Source organism: Theobroma cacao, chromosome 9 (assembly GCF_000208745.1).
Source record: "Theobroma cacao cultivar B97-61/B2 chromosome 9, Criollo_cocoa_genome_V2, whole genome shotgun sequence".
Classification (NCBI taxonomy): Eukaryota; Viridiplantae; Streptophyta; class Magnoliopsida; order Malvales; family Malvaceae; genus Theobroma; species Theobroma cacao.
The window spans coordinates 34,554,402-34,569,031 of NC_030858.1; the positions used below are offsets into that span (position 1 = coordinate 34,554,402).

The window sequence follows — 14,630 nt, forward strand, 5'->3', positions numbered from 1 at the left end:
GGCCAGCCATCGTTTGGCTTGACTTGAGAATAATGTAATATGTTACTAGCTATTCATTGACAGGTAATTCTCCATGATAAATTCCCCCAAGAAGACTGTCATCCAATTTATTAATGCTTGCAAGCACTTATTTAGGATTTTACGAGTTACTGGTCGGATTTCTGCCAATTTTTGACATGGGTATCGGGTACCAACCGATACTATAGTGCCGTTGAAATCCCAACTCCTCCAAGTAGGGAGATGTCCCATCTATGTCATTATCAATGACTTTTAGCAGAGAGGAAAAATATGGTCCATAAGCCAGCCAAGGCAAGCCAATCTAGAAGTACTATTGGTCTTGGGGTTGGGGTTATTAATACTGGTTATGGAATCTTGAAAATTTGAACAAAACCAATTTAAATCGCGTTTAAGGTTGCTGTACTTCTAGAATCACTGCGAATGGGAAAACTATGGAACTGAAAGCAAGTATGAATTCAGGTGATCCGCGCTCTAAGTTAAAAGACTTTTGAGGCCAATGGGGCCTTAAAAGAACAGTCCACAGGGATGACCCTGGATCATATATAGAAAGGCTGAAGCCCTTTGCTTTGATTTCTCTTTCCGGTCAATGAAAAAGGTAAGAAAAACGAGAGGTAAATAGAGAAGGGATTGTCATGGGATTATGTTAATTAGAAGGGATTGTTGACAAAAGATAAGTTAATGATAAGGCAAATATGGAATTAAGCAAACCTGAGTCAACTGTCCCTATAAACTTCAAAGAAGATGGTCTTTTCTGAGTTCTTTTATATGAAAGATGGCCTATAAAGTTTAAAGAATATGCCTCGTTACTGAACCACAACCTGTAAAGGAAGCACAACCCTGTCAAGACTGATATCATTTCTTAAAAATAATCTTCATATTTGATGATGATCTTAAAAAGTTGTGTCCCTTCCTTGTAATCTTTTGTTTAATTTTTCTATTTTGGGATGCAATTGTTGCAGAATTAGGAACAATGACTAACATTTTGTCAAGATATTTAGGCAAAGTTGTGTGAAAGGCTGATGACTATCAATTAAGATACACATTAACCGGATGCAAAACGTATGGAAAATTTTCAACTTGAAGAATAATGCAACGGAAAACAAGAGAAAAAATCCAACTGTAGAGCTAATAATTTTCATGGCAGTTGACTTTCTAGAAGCGGTAGAAAGTATATTGAAACGCTTTAAAAGTCTCTCCTTTCATACCAACAGAAATGACTCAAAGGAGGGAGGGCTATGCAGCAATTTTCTAGGAATTTTCTCCTTCTCAGTTCGGCAAAGTGGGTCCACAACTGGCTGGGACATGCAAACTTTTTGTGGAGGCTTTATTGTTAAAATGAAGCTAAGATAATGTTAAACAAGTCGAAATGGATGGTACTTTACAGTTGCTTAGTTAAAGTCTGAAACAAGAATTTACTGTCATAGCTACCAGAATTTTACTTTATAATTTGTCCTCCAATAGAAGCATCCTCGTCCAGGGAATTTTCTTCGACTTTGGTCAGCAAAACAGAAGTATGCCATAGAAGACTTACTGTTTTTTTGGCTGTCGGCCCCTCAGTTTGCTAATGTCCCGCCTTGATCATACGTGTTTGTTAGTTAAATCATGCTAAAAATGCAAAGCACAGTTTAACACGTTGAACTTTCAACAAAAATTTAAAGCTGAGACATTGGAAAATATGGGAATAACTTCCAGTAGTCAATTTTGACCAACAACAACATTGAAAGAGAAAGAGAAATTTCGTGTCAAGTGCAATATTTTTTTTCTCTTAATCTTCAAACTCCATATAAAGGAACTTGCTATATCACTCTTTTTAGCATTTTTCTCTTCAGAGAGCCGGGATATCCTGGTTTCATCAAACGTTGCATACTGGCCTATAACACTCTTCGGAGAATCATTTAATTTTTTTCATTGCATATTCTTGCTATAATATATTTGTTGGTATAAGAACGTTAGCAAAGTTGCAAACATGGCGGCTTCGTTGGCCGGAGAAGACTTGTCGAGGCAGACGAGTACGAGTAGCAGGAGAAGCTGGCGTGCTTCGAGTGTTAGGGAGATGTTTAATGCACCAGACGTGTTTCAAAGGAGCAGTAGGCAGCAAGAGGTTAATGATGAAGAGGAGTTAAGATGGGCTGCAATAGAGAGGTTGCCAACTTATGACAGGCTGAGGAAAGGGATGCTGATGCAGGTCACCAGCAACGGTAATGTTGTGCGTGATGAGGTTGATGTTACAAAGCTTGGACCACAAGCCAAGAAACAGTTGATGGAGAGTATACTTAAGGTTGTTGAGGATGATAATGAGAGGTTCTTGACGAGATTGAGGAGTAGAACTGACAGGTTAATACAAATTCTTTTTTTTCTTTATAGAATGCCCTTTTTTTTTTGTACATATGTAAGAGAATGGAAGGAAATGAAAGGAATGTTGAGTTTGAATCTTGCAACTTGTATGTTTTGGTGGACACAGGGTGGGAATTGAAGTCCCTAAGATTGAAGTTAGATTTCAGAATTTATCAGTCGAAGGAGATGCTTTTGTTGGGACTAGAGCACTTCCAACTTTGTTGAATACCACATTAAATGCAATCGAGGTACTAATCTTTTGTTTCTTAATCAAATTCCATATTGATGAACTTTCAGATCTTGGAAATGGGTAAAGAAAAGCATAACTGAGTGCCTTGTCTTTATTATCAAACTGATATCGACATAATCGAGAGCATGTGATCTTTGTGGTTTCCATATCATATAATATCCAAGTTTCGAAGATTCTGAATATTAATTGTTGTTTCAATTTCAAACATGAGTAGGCAATTCTAGGATATGTTGGACTCTCCCCTTCAAAGAAAAGGGTTGTCAAGATCCTTCACGACGTGAGTGGAGTACTAAAACCATCGAGGTACATTCTTACAAATAAAATCTCAATGGATAAATGCTATGTCTTGCTTGGAACTGATTTCACATGATTTAATTGTTGTGTTTTTTACTTTAGGATGACACTACTTCTTGGGCCTCCTGCCGCCGGAAAAACAACACTGTTGCAAACACTTGCAGCGAAACCAAATGATGATCTAAGGGTTTGTTTCTGTTAGTCATGAATTCGTTTAACTTTTCTTTACCATCTCCACGTACTGATGGATTGTGGATAATAAACAGATAACTGGCAAAGTCACCTACTGTGGCCGTGAATTTTCGGAATTTATACCTCAGAGAACAAGTGCTTATATTAGCCAGCATGATCTTCACAATGGTGAGATGACTGTCCGTGAGACATTAGATTTCTCAGGACGGTGTTTGGGAGTGGGAACAAGGTATGAAATGTTGGCAGAGCTATCAAGAAGAGAGAAGGAAGCAGGCATTAAGCCGGATCCGGAGATTGATGCATTCATGAAAGCCACAGCAATGGCTGGCCAGGAAACTAGTTTGATTACTGACTACGTCCTCAAGGTATTCGACTCTATTTTGATGTCATGTCTTTTCTCTTGATTCAATGAGCATACCTAATCATCTTTTGGATTTGTAACAGATACTTGGACTGGATATATGCGCTGATATTTTGGTGGGAGATGATATGAGAAGAGGCATCTCAGGTGGACAAAAGAAGCGTGTAACAACTGGTATGTGTAAATGTTGCATCCGCAGTCATTATAAAGATGGATTAGTTTTGATAATGTTTTCTCAAAACCTTAAATTATACTGCTTGTCTGAGTGTAGGAGAAATGTTGGTTGGACCAGCAAAAGCATTTTTTATGGATGAAATATCAACAGGGTTAGATAGTTCCACCACATTCCAAATTGTCAAGTTTATGAAGCAGATGGTCCATATTATGGACATAACCATGATCATTTCCCTCTTGCAACCTGCACCTGAGACATTCGATCTCTTCGATGAGGTTATCTTACTTTCTGAGGGTCAAATTGTCTACCAAGGACCTCGTGAGAACGTTCTTGAGTTCTTTGAATATATGGGATTCAAATGCCCCGAAAGGAAAGGGGTAGCAGACTTTCTGCAGGAAGTAACTTCCAAAAAGGACCAAGAACAATACTGGTTCCGAGAGAACCAACCGTATAGATATGTCTCGGTAACTGAATTTGCACAAACCTTCAACTCTTTTCACATTGGCCAACAACTTTCAGAAGTTCTTAGAGTTCCTTATGATAAATCGAAAACTCATCCAGCCGCTTTAGTGACTGAGAAGTATGGTATTTCCAACAGGGAACTCTTCAAGGCTTGCCTTTCCAGGGAATGGCTTCTAATGAAGCGCAACTCCTTTGTTTACATCTTCAAGGCTTTCCAGCTAACATTTATGGCAACAGTTGCCCTCACAGTGTTCTTCAGAACAGAAATGAAATCTGGTCAAATAGAGGATGCATCAAAATATTGGGGAGCATTGTTTTTCAGTCTGATTAACGTTATGTTTAATGGAATGGCCGAGCTGGCAATGACAGTTTTTAGGCTTCCTGTGTTCTTTAAGCAAAGGGATTTCATGTTCTACCCTGCATGGGCTTTTGCCCTGCCCATTTGGCTCACAAGAATTCCTGTCTCTCTGATTGAATCTGGAATTTGGATAATTCTTACTTATTACACGATTGGGTTTGCACCTGCTGCCAGTAGGTAAGTGAATATTTTACTTGCATGGTTCACTTTTTCAGCCTAATGATGCTTGATGGTATTCTAATCTCATAGTAGAATGCAATAATGCATCAAGCATGAGAGATTCAGCAGTTGACAGATTTACCACATGTACAGGTTCTTCAAGCAGTTATTAGCTTTCTTTGGTATTCATCAAGTGGCTCTCTCCCTCTTCCGTTTCATTGCAGCACTGGGCAGAACAGAGGTGGTTGCAAACACCTTTGGTTCCTTTACCTTGCTATTAGTATTTGTGCTGGGAGGTTTCATTGTAGCCAAAGGTGAAAAAATTGTTTTCCTGTTTAATTCATTTTATTTCCTTGTTAATTGGACTTTTGCATTTGATAATTTATGCATTCGTATTTTCAGGTCTTAATCTATACGTGGATAAGCAACTCGATTTTCTTGTCTCATTTATAGGATAATCTATGAAACTAAGATAAACCCCTTTTTCCTCATGCAGGTGACATTGAACCATGGATGATATGGGGTTATTATGTTTCGCCTATGATGTATGGTCAAAATGCCATTGCTATCAACGAGTTTCTTTCTGACAGATGGAGCACGGTACATCTCCTTACAGAAGCCTAAACTTTAGATTAAGAATCCTGGCTCAACCATATAAACTAAAGATCCCAATGTTTTTGGTGCAGCCTCACCTGAACTCCACTGTTGGAAAGACACTTCTCAAGGAAAGAGGCCTATACACCGAAGAACATTATTATTGGATTTGTGTTGGAGCACTTGCCGGGTTCTCTCTTCTGTTCAATGTTCTTTTCACTGCAGCACTCACATTTTTTAATCGTAAGTTCAAATTTCTTATTTACTAACTTGGTTCATGCAAAAGAAGCAATATACTGAACCCCTGCTTTCTTTTGACTCAATTTCAGCTCTAGGAGATTCTAAACCTGTAATCTCAGATGATGATTCAGAAAGCAATCAGAATAGGCATGTAACCTCCAATGCAGAAGGTTAGTAGTTTTATCAATATGAATCAATTTCAGAAGCTTGATTTTCCTCAATTAATTTTTAATAAAAGAATTTTTCAGAAACTGCTTGCTTTGCTTAATTGTTGTTAGCTAGTTAGGCATATGCCAAATATGAGTACACAGCATGCTTCCAAGCTCGAGAACACTGAGAAAAGAAATTATTGTTCTTCCGCTAATGTAGCATTTCTTTTCTATCTATGTTTTCCTATTTTAATAAGTGCTGATCCTGCAATGTTTAATTGTATTTTACAGGGGTTGATATGCCAGTAAGAAATGCTCAGGCCAGTTCCGGCTCAATTGTTAGTGTTGCAAACAGTCAATCCAAAAAGGGAATGGTTTTGCCTTTCCAGCCCCTTTCACTTGCTTTCAACCATATAAATTACTATGTTGATATGCCAGCAGTGAGTTGCTCTCTTGAAGGATTAATATTTTCAGCATCTTTTTCACATATATATTTAGATGCCTACGAACATCTAACGGAGTGATTTTTTTACTTTGAATTACCAGGAAATGAAGAGTCACGGGGTTGTAGAAAGTCGATTACAGCTGCTGAGAGATGTGAGTGGTGCTTTCAGGCCAGGTATTCTGACTGCATTGGTGGGTGTTAGTGGTGCTGGAAAGACGACCTTGATGGATGTCTTAGCCGGAAGAAAGACTGGTGGGTACATTGAAGGAAGTATAAGCATTTCAGGCTACCCAAAAAACCAAGCAACTTTTGCTCGTGTCAGTGGTTATTGTGAACAGAATGACATTCATTCGCCTCATGTTACCGTCTATGAATCACTGTTATACTCTGCCTGGTTGCGTCTAGCTTCAAGTGTGAAGAAGGAAACACGAGATGTATGCAATTCCTATGCAAACTTTTCTTCTATGTATATTGTTTTTTGTTTATTGTTTAAATCATTAATTTTTGTTTTATCATTATTACTAGATACTGTGAATTCCCTGGCTGGCCTCTTGGTTAATGCAACTAACCGTGCCATTCTTTTTTACAGATGTTTGTTGAGGAAGTAATGGAGTTGGTTGAGCTTAACCCATTGAGGAATGCTCTAGTTGGACTTCCAGGAGTGAATGGTCTTTCGACTGAGCAGAGAAAGAGGCTAACCATAGCCGTAGAGCTGGTTGCTAATCCTTCTATCATCTTCATGGATGAGCCAACATCAGGCCTTGATGCTAGAGCTGCTGCAATTGTTATGCGTACTGTGAGGAACACAGTGGATACAGGACGAACTGTCGTCTGCACAATTCATCAACCCAGTATTGATATTTTTGAGGCATTTGATGAGGTATTACTGAATTTCAAACCTGTATAATGTTCTCATACATGCCTTTCTGTAGGTCATTATTAATGAGCTATATGTTTGTGATAATTTTTCCATGTGCAGCTCTTGTTGATGAAAAGAGGAGGACAAGTGATATATGCCGGACCTCTTGGCCGCCATTCTCACAAACTTGTTGAATATTTTGAGGTGTGCTTTCTCTTTTCATTAGTGGACTTCTGTTTTGCTTTGAGCCTTAAAGCCAGAAGTTCTAGTGGTCAGGATTTATATTTGCACATCACTGCCCATGCCACTTTCTTCTGAAAATTCTTTTCTGTATTAAACATATATGTTAGGCCTAAAATATATTTGATATTTAATATTTTCAAATTCACAGTTTGGTTAACATCTAAAGTACGTGCAGGCTGTTCCAGGGGTTCCCAAGATCAAAGAAGGCTATAATCCTGCTACTTGGATGTTGGAAGTCAGCTCCACGGCAGTTGAGACACAGCTCAATGTTGATTTTGCTGACATTTACGCCAACTCTGACCTATACCAGTTAGTAGCACTAGACAAAATTGTTTCCAAATTACAAAGTCCTCACTAATCCTTAATTATCATTTGGAGATTGACCTTCTCTTCACCTCGTTCTTACTTTCTCAGGAGAAATCAGGAACTCATCAATGAGCTTAGCACTCCACAACCTGGTTCCAAGGATCTTTACTTCCCCACTAAATATTCCCAGGACTTTGTAACGCAATGCAAGGCTTGTTTCTGGAAACAGTACTGGTCATACTGGAGGAACTCAGAGTATAATGCTGTCCGATTCTTCATGACAACTATGATTGGTATTTTATTCGGTGTCATCTTCTGGAACAAAGGAGAGAAATTGTAAGTCATTGAGTATCTTATATTGAGCCAATATTCCATACATGTCTTTCTTGCGTAAGTTTTTTGGAGCAGAGAAAAAGGACCCAACATTTTAATTCCTTCTTAAATGGCTATGTTTTTGCTGGTGACAGACAACAACAACAGGACCTGATGAATCTTCTAGGAGCTACCTACGCTGCTGTTCTTTTCCTAGGAGCTACCAATGCTACTTCTGTGCAGCCTGTAGTGTCAATTGAAAGGACGGTCTTCTACCGAGAAAGAGCAGCCGGGATGTACTCAGAATTGCCTTATGCATTTGCTCAGGTGAGACAGGAAATCAAATTATTCTGGTTGTTAAAGTTTCTATCCCTCTTATAAGCCTGTGTGCATCATTTTACAATATCAGGTGAATGTAAAAAGTTAGCTATTCTCTTTCTCACATCGATGTGTACTTTCTTTCTCTTCTGCCAGGTCGCCGTAGAGACAATTTATGTCGCATTCCAAACCATTATATATGCTCTTCTTCTGTTCTCGATGATCGGATTTGAATGGCAGGCAGACAAATTCTTCTATTTCTACTACTTCATATTCATGTGTTTCACCTACATGTCAATGTACGGGATGATGGTTGTTGCTATTACTCCTGGTCATCAAATTGCCGCAATTGTTTCATCCTTTTTGCTCAGTTTCTGGAACTTGTTCTCTGGTTTCCTCATCCCTAGACCGGTATGTACATTTCAGCACAATAACTCTTGTTGTCCAATGCCATTTATGACACAGTAGATAAAAATTTACCACTACAAATTTTCCAAAGACCATGAAGCAAGGTTGCATCAAATATTAGTCCCTAAACGTTTAGTTGTGATGGTTTCTAATATCTGAACCTTTCTTCGGAAATAAATGCAGCTAATCCCTGTGTGGTGGAGGTGGTATTACTGGGGTTCTCCAATTGCTTGGACAATCTATGGTCTTTTCACATCTCAAATCGGAGACAAGGACACCCCTCTCCAGCTCTCCAACGATGCAAGAATGCCGGTGAATAAATTCCTAAAGGATAACTTGGGATTTGAGGAGGACTTTCTCAAATATATTGTCCTTGGCCATTTTGCTTGGGTCTTGGTATTCTTCTTCGTCTTCGCCTATGCCATTAAATGCTTTAACTTCCAAAGGAGATGAGAGAAGTTTAGTTGAATTGCGGACAACTCTTGGAATGTTAAGATGTATATATGAAATTGTTGATTTTGCAATGTTTTTATATACATGGTAAGGGTGAAACAGAGAACTGTTGCCACTTTTCATTCAACATTCAAGTTTTTCATGGTAATTGCTAGTTATGCTCAGTAGGTTTTGGTGGGTTTGGGTCCCTCTTACGCTTCCTTTTGTGTTTTGTAGAATATATGATAGAAAATTCTTTCCCTGTAATATCTGCAAGTTTGTAGCGAAAATGGTTGTCTTTACTCTTCTATTAGTTTTCCATCTAAATTTTTCCTTGTTTTACACCCAACTCTTTTGCCCTTCTCACTTCTCCTTTCTATCAGGTATAAACCAAAACAACATTGTCTTTGTTTTTTTTTTTTTTCTTGTTATATATATTATTACGTTATACATTTTTATTTTAACTCCTTGTGAGCATATTTGTGTTACTATGGTATGTTTATTCCCTTTCTATGCCACCTTTGATTACTGGGGTGCATCATGCATGCAATCTGAACAAATTTTCAAGTTAAAAATGAATGAAAGTTACAAGCTTATGATCTTGAATCCAGCACAATGCAATCTGTTCCAGTAATATGAATGCTTGATATATTAAAGTTATTCTCTCTTGTCTACATTGTCTGGTAACATCAGCATAGAAGTTGATTAGCAAGGCAAACAATAAAACATACGTAGCTAATCTCAAAATAACTTGTACTGAATCTGTCATTTTCGATTCTCCCAGAGAGTAGTGAAAACAAACTCTCTACCAACTTACATTTCCTAGCACAGACCCTAACCTCTTAGCGGTGAACAAAAGAGGGAACTTCACATTCAAAACTGGAGTTGGTTTCATCATTAACAAAAGTGACAGCATGAGTTAGTAGGCCTGGACATATGCTTGTGTGCCCTTTGCAAAATCGCAAGAGAGAAAAGGTTCACCTAAGTATTTACTTGTATTTCCCTTAAACTTTATCATTCAATGTTGAGAAGGGCATCAGCAGTGGCATAGATTTCCTTCTTGCTTTTAACTAAGGCACGACTCTTTGTCTCGAAATCAAGTTTATCCAAGTCACCTGCAATTCCCAAGTAGCCATATAGAACATCTTTGACCTTGTCTAGTGGCGCTTTCTTCGTTTCTCCACTGCTGCAATTGATTTGCTGGAATTCAGCCCTCCCATGTTTGTTCTCAGCATAAAGCTTGTGAAGTCTCTCTGCTTCTTTCAGCCCTGAAAAAGTTCCATGGAAGATCACGGTCATAATACTCTGATTTGCAGGTTTCCCGCGGCACACCTTGGATATTCCCCAGCCAAATCCCATGTCTGCAATTAAACAGAGGCAGGAAACAGAGAGGAAAAAACCAGCATACCATATAAAAACAAATATATCCTGCAAAAGCTTCCCCAACAATTTGGGGGTAATCCTGAAAGACAAGTTTTTTGTTAAGGGGAGAAGTATAAGTGAGTTTTGAAGCAGGAGATCCATATGACCTGCCAAATGACAAGCACACTGGTTCTGCATAAGGACCTAGAGTACACATCCTTCAAATTCTTTGTTGGACTTCTCAAGATAAAATCACAGTGATAAAGTAAAGAAACCAAATATTTGGTTTCTAAAATTACAATGAAGGAAAAAAATGATGAAATGTTACAAAAACAAAGGTAGTACAAATCTGAACAATAATTTCCAGAATTATTTGTAAAGAAAAGAGTCGAATAAGAGCTGTGATGTAAAAAAATATTATTTGTCAAATGAGGACTGAGGACAGAAACCATGCACATGCAGCATCCACTACCAAAAAGGGTATTTTAAAATCAGTAAAACACAGTTATAGTGGCACCCACCATCATCATTAAGGTTAACTTACCTCTGAGAAATGCCTCAATCTCTTCAATACTTACTATAATCCGATTATCAGAATTAGTAGTTGCTATAGAACTATTGTGCAAGATAACAATTGGAGGCCAGATGACAAGATCCTCCTTCATCGCCAAGGCTTCAACATCAGGCAATGTCTTCTGCCTCCATAAACCATTGGAAGCTGCCACTGAGTTCCATCCCATCAAAAAACAAAGTGATTTGTGTAAACCCAAGTGGTTTGCTCTAAGCCCAACCATTCGAGATGTGAAGGCATGCGTTACCAAGCTTAGTGTGTTGACAAACTCTTCAGATTTACTGATAAAACATGAAAATCAACGATTCATTAAAGTAGCATGTTGAAACAAAAATCAGAAGACAGAAAATAATAAAAGCATCATTTCAACCAAGTTTAGTGGGAGTTAGAGGACAAAGAGTCAATACTTGTGTCGAATCATGTAAAAGGTTATTGACAAATCAGATGTATAAAAATAAAATGACAATCATTTTTAGTACTGCATTAATAGACACATGTCCCTACATCTGTAATATGCCCACGAAAAGAAATCATTCTAATCTGCATTTAAGCAGATCATAAAGTTATAAAAGACTTCTAAAGCTCAAATAAGGAAAGATTAGGGGTATTATGTTAGCTACTAAAGCAGCGGCATTGAGAAATTTATGCTATAGATAGATTCTTTCCCAAAGGGTAGTACTCCTAAATGAGGGCACTATCCTAAGTCCAAAGAGATGTGCATACAGTGAAACACGTAGCTCAAAATAAATACATATAACCAAGAAATTTGCTCAAGAGAGCTCCCAAGGAAATGAGTTAGAAGGTCAAATGATAAACTTGGTTCTGAGAGTGAGAGACACACGTCATTAAGACTGCTACTTAACCACTTAACCTATATATTATTCTATTGATCATGGAATAAACAGTAAATTAAATTCAATGAGGCTCTCTTCGAAAACAAATACTGACGATATGTAACATACCTGCCACATACACAGCACTTTAAGGTACCAGCTTCTCCTTTCTCTCTGTATTTCCTTCTTTGAGCCGGGTTCTCATTCAATATTTTTACAAATTTAACAAAAGCACCATGTATTTGCTGCTCGAACTCCTCAGAGTCCTCAGGTGGCTCAGTCCTTCCCCGTTTCACATGACGCAAATCAACATCTCGAGCTTGAACCCCTTCAGGAAAATCATTAACATTTTCCTGCAGGAGCTTCCTCATTTTATGTCTTTCAACCCGAGGCATATAATTTGGATTATGAACATGACAAGGTGGTCCCAAACGCTGCTTTATACTTTTCCTAGTAGAAGGATATGGATTATGACCATGACAAGGCGGCCCCAAACGCTGCTTTACACTTTTCCTATTAGAAGGATGTGCAAATTCTTGCGTATGAGGAGAGGAAAATTGATAGTCACAGTCAATAACGTTCCTTTGACTTGGCAACTCATCAAGCAGAGTAGCCCTCTCATCTTGGGGGCGCTCAGATCCTGAATTTCTTAGCAATAATTTTTGCTCGAAATCTTCATCACTCCATTGTTCACCTCCATATCCAATATCAAGAATCTCATCATCTGAGGCATCCGAAGTTCGGGATATTCGACTCTCTGTAATCTTTCTTAGGTCAATAATACGTTTCTTAGGATGTGTCTTCGAAGACCGGCTATTGATGCGTATCTCCTCTGTTACTGAAATCTGCTCAGTTCTGCCTTCTGTTGTATGTACATAATCATCCTGCTTTGGCAGGGAATTGCTTTCCAAGGCACAATCTTGTTGCAACTGCAGACTTTCACCGTTAAAATTAGCTCCCTTTTGGTCCCGAGGATGATTCATCCTTGAAGCCTTAGTTTCATTTTCTTTCTCCATCACAAGTGATTCTCCACTTAAACCAAAATAAGCCCGAGGTAAAGAATGACCACCATCTTCTTGCGGTTCCTGCTTTTCACCATGCAAAGGCGCTTCCTTTCGTTTATGAGGATGCTTCATCCTAATACCCAGAAGCTCATTTTCCGGCTGCCTCTCCTGTGATTCAACATTAAAATCAAGATAATGTTGAGATAAAGAATGGCCGTAATCTTCTGTTAAGCCCTGGCTTTCACCAGTCAAAAGCGCCTTCTTTTGGGCCTGAGGACGATTCCTCCTAGGACTGAAAGCATCATTTGTTTGCTCCATTACATGTGATTCTCTGCCAAAATTAAGATAATTTTGAGGTAAAGAATAGCCAAAATCTTCTGGCAACTCCTGCCTTTTACCGAGCAAAGGAGCTGTCTTTTGGCTTTGCTGACAATTCATACTAGAAACCAAATCCTCATTTTCTTGCTCCATCTCATGTGATTTTCCAGTTAAATGAACATAATATTGAAACTGCTGGCTTTTACCATTAAAACCCGCTCCATTTTGGCTCTGAGCATGATTCATCCTACAACCCAGAACCTCATTTTCTTGCTCCGTCTCATTCCCATGTGACTTTTCTTTTAAGTCAGGATAAATTTGAGGTAAAAGATGACCACAATCTTCTTCAAACTGCTCCCTTGCACCATGGAAAAAAGCTCCGTTTGCGCTCTGAGAATGATTCATCCTAAAGCCCACAACGTCCTCTCCTTGCCCACTAAAACCCAGATATCGTTGAGTAAAAGCATGACGGCTACAATCTTCTCTAGGCTGATGCCTTTCCCCATGCAAACCTTCTCCCTTTTGTCCTGTCATATACTGTTGAGGTAAAGAAAAACGTCGGTCCAACTCCAATGGCCTGTTTTCCCCTGCAGCATCAATTTTATCGATAATAGAATCGACAGGACTGGCTCCGGATCTCACCCTCTCCATCTTTCTATATGCAAGTTCAGTAACTCTCTCAGTTTTCCTAATCCTATTCCTAGCCATTTCAGCTATCACAGATGGAGAATCAAAACCCAATTTTTCCCCACTAAAACCAACCGCCTCATTTGTCACTCCCCTGTTTCCAACCTCTGGATACCAAAAATCTTCGCCATTGTAGCTAAAACCCGACTCCGTTTCCTTCAAAGGTGGTGGCTTTGAATCAATGAACCGGTTTTCTTCTGTTAAAACAATCCCCATTGGACTCATCGAATAAGTTCTCGTGGTTCTCTCATTCCGCACGGCTAGTTCCTGCTTAGAAGTCGTCGCCGCCGCCACCGCCTTCCCGGAATTATCGGGTAAAAGATGGTCCCACTGGAACTTGGTGGAGGTTGACTGTCCTTGCCGCCGCAATGATTCGTTAAACTCCGACAGTTTTTTCGCGCAGATTTCTCTGTCATCGTCTGCATGGTTACTCTTCTTGCCCCGTTGTTGATCCTCCAACCCAGATAACCGCTCCGCCTCGGACCGTTTCGAACCGGAAGACCGGTCGCGAATTCCCGAACGACGCGGAGGAGACCGGGCTCTGGTCTTTGAATATGTTGAGTCCCTTCTCGTCGACGAGTACATGACTAAAAAGAGAAAAAAAATCGTGGACCAAACAGCGCGTAGAAAACCTAGGAGACAACAAAAGAAACCTTAATGTAGAAGCGGGAAAGTTGGAGAATTCAAAACGGAAGGGTTTATGGAAAAGAAAAGAAGAAAAAAGGACTTAAGCTTTCAAGGGAAAAGTTACAACTCTGCAGTCTAAAACCGTAGGGAAAGCAGAGGCAGGAGATATAGGAAGTCATAAAATTTTGGAGACGCTTGTGGAGCACGCCACGGAGTTTGGGCGCGGAATCAGGTGTGAAATTTGGGTGTCAATGGAGGTAAAATTATGTAACACGTGGCACGTTTACCATTCTGTGAAGTAAATAAATTCAGTAAATCT

At 39.1% G+C, this 14,630-nt stretch overlaps 2 protein-coding genes across 2 annotated transcripts; one reads left to right on the forward strand and one right to left on the reverse strand.

Moving 5' to 3' along the window:
* LOC18590376 (pleiotropic drug resistance protein 2) lies at positions 1,849 to 9,251 on the forward strand. The gene is made up of 20 exons (XM_018128274.1): positions 1,849 to 2,352; positions 2,480 to 2,600; positions 2,817 to 2,905; positions 2,999 to 3,083; positions 3,163 to 3,453; positions 3,533 to 3,623; positions 3,721 to 4,621; positions 4,757 to 4,917; positions 5,100 to 5,203; positions 5,290 to 5,440; positions 5,527 to 5,607; positions 5,878 to 6,026; positions 6,133 to 6,465; positions 6,621 to 6,911; positions 7,011 to 7,094; positions 7,309 to 7,442; positions 7,548 to 7,775; positions 7,907 to 8,078; positions 8,226 to 8,480; positions 8,661 to 9,251. Exons 1-20 carry the CDS (start codon positions 1,985 to 1,987, stop codon positions 8,928 to 8,930), a joined length of 4,359 nt encoding a protein of 1,452 aa, XP_017983763.1. The 5' UTR covers positions 1,849 to 1,984; the 3' UTR covers positions 8,931 to 9,251.
* LOC18590378 lies at positions 9,552 to 13,105 on the reverse strand. The gene is made up of 3 exons (XM_018126745.1): positions 11,805 to 13,105; positions 10,816 to 11,123; positions 9,552 to 10,270 (listed from the first exon to the last, which is right to left on the reverse strand). Exons 1-3 carry the CDS (start codon positions 12,995 to 12,997, stop codon positions 9,924 to 9,926), a joined length of 1,848 nt encoding a protein of 615 aa, XP_017982234.1. The 5' UTR covers positions 12,998 to 13,105; the 3' UTR covers positions 9,552 to 9,923.